The 6,762-nt window shown below is 42.5% G+C and overlaps 1 protein-coding gene across 1 annotated transcript; it reads left to right on the plus strand.

The window, feature by feature from the left end:
- The first annotated feature begins 783 nt into the window (after positions 1 to 783).
- On the plus strand, positions 784 to 6,304 carry Brs3 (bombesin receptor subtype 3). Its single transcript, XM_005358496.2, has 3 exons — positions 784 to 1,338; positions 2,866 to 3,217; positions 4,533 to 6,304. Exons 1-3 carry the CDS (start codon positions 905 to 907, stop codon positions 4,944 to 4,946), a joined length of 1,200 nt encoding a protein of 399 aa, XP_005358553.1. The 5' UTR covers positions 784 to 904; the 3' UTR covers positions 4,947 to 6,304.
- The last annotated feature ends 458 nt before the right edge of the window (positions 6,305 to 6,762 follow it).

Here is a 6,762-nt window from a genome sequence, read left to right on the forward strand (position 1 = left end):
AGGCAGGTTCATTTGAGTCATTTTTTTAGAGAGACAACTCCTTTAAATGCTCTTTTTAGAAAAGATCTCTATTTAGACAGACAGTCAAATGGAAACCCTGTTTTTATTGAGACACTAAGGAACGAAGTGACTGCTGGTCCACTGGGGTTTTCATCACTTACAGGTTGCTCTGGGATGATATAGCTCAGCCCCAGGGACATGAAGGCTGAGAATTATCATGTGTCAGAGTGAGATGCTAAGCCCAGGTCACTGGATTATTGCTTTTGGGAGGTGACATGAGCTCTGTCAAGGTGTGAGTGATTTGTTGCTTCATAGTCTCTCTGATATTAAATTTTGAGGATTGGGTTCAAGTTTGTACTTTGGGGGCCATCTATCCTTATTTGTCATATAAAAGGGAGTGCATTAAACCACCATGCGATGGGAGATGGTGAGGTGCTTTGTTTGTTTGTTTTGTCTTTTTTTTTTTTCAAAAAAAATCACCAAGATATATCTAGACCAGACTGGGTAAAAATTAAGACACAGGTGATTCTAATAAACAATCAGATGGCTTAATAAGCCTTAATAATATTATTCAAGGGACTATACACCCCCAAATGGCAAAGCATAGGCAGGACATTTCTTTTGCACCCTTCCTCATCTTATGTCATAGGAATGCCAGTGAGACTCCTCCATCCTCCACCTCCCATTTCCTAGTGCCAGATCTGTAAGCGCTTAGCCAACCAAGCTGGGAGATGCAGAAGAACTGAAGGGAAGGAGTAACCGGATGTCTTGGGCTTTCTTTCCACTCCGGTCTCTTCTCTTCTCCTGACACCAGCTCATTACTAGACGTAGGCACTAGACGTGACAGTCAACTACATCTGAACTGAGCAGAGAAGAGGTAGTGAAGGCAGAGAGTGCAGGAGACATGTCTCAAAAGCAGCCTCAGGCATCTAATCAGACTTTAATTTCCATCACAAATGACACAGAAACCTCCAGCTCTGTCGTCTCCAACGATACCACACATAAAGGATGGACCGGAGACAACTCTCCAGGAACAGAAGCACTGTGTGGCATCTACATCACTTATGCTGTGATCATTTCAGTGGGCATCCTCGGAAATGCCATCCTCATCAAAGTCTTTTTCAAGACTAAATCCATGCAAACAGTTCCAAATATTTTCATCACCAGTCTGGCATTTGGAGATATACTACTTCTGCTGACTTGTGTGCCCGTGGATGCAACTCACTACCTGGCAGGAGGATGGCTGTTTGGGAAGCTCGGTTGTAAAGTGCTCTCCTTCATCCGGCTCACTTCGGTCGGTGTGTCAGTGTTCACGCTAACAATTCTCAGCGCTGACAGGTGAGTTGCTTTTCTCTGTTCTATTGCTGGGATGGGAAATTAGGCAAAAAGAAAAAAGAAAAGCTTGTGCTTAGCGTTTACCGGCTACCGGTAAGCTTCTCTTACACGGTGTAAGCTTGGAAAATCCAGTAGCATTTTAAAATAAAAGTTAGAGAAAAATGTCAAAATGCCTTTGTTAGCATCTGAAGAGTGCTTGAAAATATATGCTCTGGGCAGGGGGGTTTTCTTTTCTTTGAAATGTAATTGTTTGCTTGAAAGAATAGCAAATGGTGTTTTTATTTTCCTCCGGCTTATTAAGTCAGGAAAATTGTTGCAGGTGCAAAGAAAAATACTCATGCTTTATACATTAGTGCAGCCTAGTGGTATAACAGAGTCAACATGAAAACACAGGCATAGGTGTGAAATGGACTGTGCGTGCATTAACATGTACCAGAAGGATGGAAAAGAGAGAAAAATGCATCCAATTGATTTGAAAGTACCCAGATTAGCTAGTAGAGGGAAAACAGTGAGGTTTTCCGTGCCCTGGTAATTGGGTGTCATGTCATTACTTAGTTCTACCTGTTTTCTCTATAAGCATGGGGTGGCATTTTCATTCTCAGAGAAATAAATTAATTCTGATGGACTTTTAAAGTCCTGTGGCCAGAGCATGTGAAACAGTCTCACTGTCGTGGAGGAGGGGCTCCATGTTAGGGTTGTTTTCAGTTTGGATATTGTGTGTTTAATAAACTATTGCAGAATAAGCATGAAAATGTGAAAAATATGCCTCTAAATATCAAAGGCAATGCTTTCAAATGTTTCCAAGACTCTGTAGGTCATCAGTGCCCAGCAGGTCTGAAAGGAAGGCTCTGGATTCTGGAATCTGACAGGAGCAAAAGCTCGATGTGTCATTGTTATTATCATTATTATTATAATCATCTTGATGAGGTTGTTGCTTTACTGGTCTAGATTCTTGAGGGTAGACTCCTGTAAAGGCTACAGGTTTTAAGGTGTTTTTGTCTGAATGGGGGGGCATCATTGCATGGGCTCTAGCTTCTGATTTTACCCTAATCTCCCCCATTGATTCATTAGCTTAGGGAAGGAAGTAGCCCTTATCAATGAGAAAAGCATGAGCTCTCTGCTTCTTACTGGTGGAAATCTTATCTCGGAAGAGTGAAGACTGCTTACTCATCCAGGCAAGTTAATTCGATTAACATGAGTCACTTACATATACAGAACTTCTTTAGGATACTTACGGCATCATATAGGTGATGAATTATTCTCAAGTCACACAGAGAAACCTGTTGAAAACATTTGTTCTAAATAGGGGGTCTGTCACGAAATCACAGAGTCACAGATCTAGAGTGTCTCATAGGAGTGAACAAAGGACAAGCTGATCAGAATACATAAATCGCTTGCTATCTCCTGGGTCTTTGGAAACACAGCCAGTCCTAGTTGGTTCTATATGACTGGAAAGGAGGAAGAACTGTATGATTGATAAAGTCACACTTGTCGCTGATTCCAACTCTGCTTGTGATTATGTCTTCCTAGATACAAAGCCGTCGTGAAGCCTCTAGAGAGGCAGCCCTCCAATGCTGTTCTGAAGACCTATGCGAAAGCTGGTGGCATCTGGATCATGTCTATGATTTTAGCTCTGCCAGAGGCTATATTCTCAGATGTGTACCCTGTCCAAGATGCTAAAAGAAATGTGACCATTGAATCGTGTAACTCCTATGCTGCGTCTGAGAGGCTCTTGCGAGAAATACATTCTCTGTTGTGTTTCTTAGTGTTCTATATTATCCCACTCTCAATTATCTCTGTCTATTACTCTCTGATTGCCAAGACGCTTTACAAAAGCACCTTGAATATACCAACTGAGGAACAAAGACATGCCCGAAAGCAGGTATGTTATGAATTGTTACTCCTGCAAATACAGCCTGAATTTAGAAGTTAGCCCCTTTACCACCTTTCAGTGAGATACATTGCATTTATCTGGGTAGAGATCCAGTCCCCAAAGTATCTACCACACTCTGAGCAGTGCTGAGCAAGTTATTGGACCTCTCTGAGCCCCTCTGAGTGACACCAGGAGATAAAACTCCCGGCATAGTTCCTGACGGTACTCATGGTATTATAGATGGGGTAGCTGAAGTGTGGGAGCAGTCAAAGCCTATCCTATAGGACAGTAGGGGAATCCACATACCACAAGTTTATAAAGCCAAGTATCATTTGCTTTAGCAAGTATCACAGAGTAGTAGAAAGGCACAGGATGCTGAAACTGGCAAGAGTCATCTGACATTGCTCGCTGGAAACAACTTCTCTACAGATGAGCAACCTGAGGTCTGGAGTGGGTGAAATGAAGTGTCCATGGCAAGAGAACAGTGACTCACACACACTAGATTAAGCCCATTGAAGGACTGAGGTGTGCTCTCCTTTCATAAATCTGTACAAAATGAAAGGATGGTACCAAATACCATCCTGTTAGATTGGTGGTCAGGGAGGCTTCTATCCTGGAGAAGAGGGAAGTAGTGCCATTTACAGAGAGGGGAGAGGGAGAGAGGGAGGAGGGAGGGCAAGAATTGTGCCTTTTGTGTAATCTATCAGTTGAATAGCTGAAGCTATGTAAGTGATGTGCTTGGTGTCCATGTGATCAGTTATCTTTGCTCTGTCTGAGCCTCTATTTTCTGGGGTGCATCTTGTATATTAACAGATGTGAATAGGAGAATTCTCACAGATGATGGATGGCCCATTTTGTTTTTATTCCTCTCTGACTACATGATTTTAATCCCTATAGATTAAAAGCAACTTTGGTACCAACCTGACAACTTTCCTAAACTGCAGAAGACTGCTCTCGCCTGTCTGTCAGCCTCTGCAGAGCTGCTCTGAATAGTATCACTCTCTCCTTTTAGTGAAATTAAACCACTGGGGATTCCACAGCACTGCTTGAGTTAACTAGAGTATCTCAACATCTGAGGATGGTGGGAGGCCTCAGAATGAGAGTTAATGAGACCAAGATCACAGGTTACCATGCCAATTAACTTGTCATATTCTATCTCCACAGGCAGACTTCCCATGTGTCCCAGCCAGTTAGCTCATAAGCATGTGTTCGAAGGGAGGCCGGCTTGTTAACTGTAAATTCCTATGTCAATCTAGAGGCTTTTTTTTAATCTCTGCCAGCTAAATGGATATTTTTGTGTGTGTGCAATTTTCTCCCCATACAGATCGAATCCCGGAAGAGAATTGCCAGAACGGTTTTGGTGCTGGTGGCTCTGTTCGCTCTCTGCTGGCTGCCGAATCACCTCCTGTATCTCTACCACTCGTTCACTTACAAAAGCTATGACGAGCCCTCGAACGTCCCTTTCATCGTCACCGTTTTCTCTCGGGTGCTGGCTTTCAGTAATTCCTGTGTGAACCCCTTTGCTCTCTACTGGCTCAGCAAGACCTTCCAGGATCACTTTAAAGCTCAGCTCTGCTGCTTCAAGGAAGAGCAGACTGAGCCTTCTCTTGGTGACACCCCTCTTAATGATCTCACTGTGATAGGGCCGGTCCCAGGGACTGGGAGCACTCATGTGTCTGACATTAGTGTGACCCTGGTCAGTGGCTGTAGTGTGAAGAAGGCAGAGGATAAGGTTTAGCTTTTCCACTAAGGAAAGAAAAGGTGGTTTCTTAGTCTCATTGCGTGTACCCAGCTTTAAGCTGGGCATAGTATGGTGCCTGGGTTTTTGTTGTTCAGGAGTTGTTTTGAAGTGTTCAGAATGACTTGTCCCTGAGAGTAAACGACACACCATCATTTCCTTCAGGGTGCAAACAGTAATGCCATTTGGGGCTTTCTAAACACAGTGAAGCCCAGCAAGTCAAGAAAAGCAGGTTTAGAAATGGCAGCCAAATGTGAAGAACGCTGTATATAGGAGGGATGGTAAGTGAACAAGATAAACGTTTAAAAATCTAATTGGATCCCTCCTGATGTTCTTCACTCTCTTGTACTCGTATGGTTGTCATAAAATTAGTGGTTGTGCTTACTGTGTGCCGTAAATCTAGAGATTCTACTCTGTAAATGAGATCAAAAAGAGATAAAGCATCTCTTGTGGTGTTTTATGAAACACACATATATGTATATATTACAGAGTTACCACTCTCTTCCTCCAGTCACCATTCCATCATAAGAACTCTTGCAATTGAAATGAAAATGTTTGAGAGTCGGAGGGTGCTTCCCTTACTGGGTCAACACTTCCTGGCTTAGTGTATTGTACTGCCATTGCTTAATAACGAGGCAGGGCCATTTCTCACAAACATTGTGAAGGATTTGTCTTACTAATAGGCAGAACAGGGGCCACCATGTCAGTGTGGTATGACCATGGGCCCGAGAGGAAGATTCCTGTCCAGGTTTCTAAGCTGTCATTGACTGAAATTCCGTCCTCAGAGGAAACACATTTTATCTGGGTGAGCAGTGCCCTCTCTCTACAAATGTGCAGAACTGCCACTCTGGATCTCCATCACCTGGCTGTGCGAGCATCATCGCATCCTACCTGCTTGATATTACTCCACTTGATGGGTGCCGAGTCCGAGAGCTCAGCTCTGCTTTTGGAGGTCAGAGAGTAAGCTCTGACTTTCTAGCCTCTGCTCTAACTTGCTAACACAAATAAACTTGTCACTCACTGTAATTGGGGGGGGGGGGAAACCTTGTAGTCAGTAGATCTGTCAGATTTAAATTTGTGCTTTCAGAAAATGTATTCTTGATGTAAACTAGAGTTTATCTTTGGCACTATAGTTACATTGTATTTTTAAAAACTTGATTTATTTTAGAGTGCTTCTGGTATTTTTGAGCTTTAAATGGCTTGTGCCGTGATGAACTTCTGCTAACTATGTGGCTCAGAAGGGGGTGGGTGGGGCATATATTAACCCTGGGCTTGAAACGTCCTTAAATTTGGCTTACATTGGGGGTGCTAATATCACATTAACATCGCTTTAAAGTGAGCAAAATTGTTGTAAAAACATCTGAGGTGAGCAAATAAATATGAAATAAAGTTTAAATGGTTTCGTGTAACTTTATATTCTAAAAATAATGACAATATAAGCGTACATTTTAATTCCAGGACTTACTATTTTTTAAATCATAGAAGCATACAATATTTCCTTACTTTCCTTAATTATAAAAACATTATACATTTACTCTCTTGAGCCTAACACTTGAGAAAGAACTTTGTAAATGTACCAGATTGTGGATATATATATATATATATATATATATATATATATAGAGAGAGAGAGAGAGAGAGAGAGAGAGAGAGAGAGAGCCCAGCACTGAAGGGTGCTTCCTGCACAAGCATGGGGACCAGATTCTGGATTTCAGTACACACAGACCAGATGTGATCCTGTGCATACATGTGCAATTACAACACCAGCACAGGTCGGGGCTGAGACAACGGGATCCCTGGTGCTTGCTGGCTCCGG

Source organism: Microtus ochrogaster, chromosome X (genome assembly GCF_000317375.1).
Source record: "Microtus ochrogaster isolate Prairie Vole_2 chromosome X, MicOch1.0, whole genome shotgun sequence".
Taxonomy (NCBI): domain Eukaryota; kingdom Metazoa; phylum Chordata; class Mammalia; order Rodentia; family Cricetidae; genus Microtus; species Microtus ochrogaster.

Bases quoted from the DNA above. Each gene is read 5' to 3' on its own strand.
- Brs3 (XM_005358496.2), top strand. From the start codon at position 905: ATGTCTCAAAAGCAGCCTCAGGCATCTAATCAGACTTTAATTTCCATC. The intron at 1,339-2,865 runs GTGAGTTGCTTT...ATGTCTTCCTAG, and splicing joins ACAATTCTCAGCGCTGACAG to ATACAAAGCCGTCGTGAAGC. The intron at 3,218-4,532 runs GTATGTTATGAA...CTCCCCATACAG, and splicing joins AAAGACATGCCCGAAAGCAG to ATCGAATCCCGGAAGAGAAT.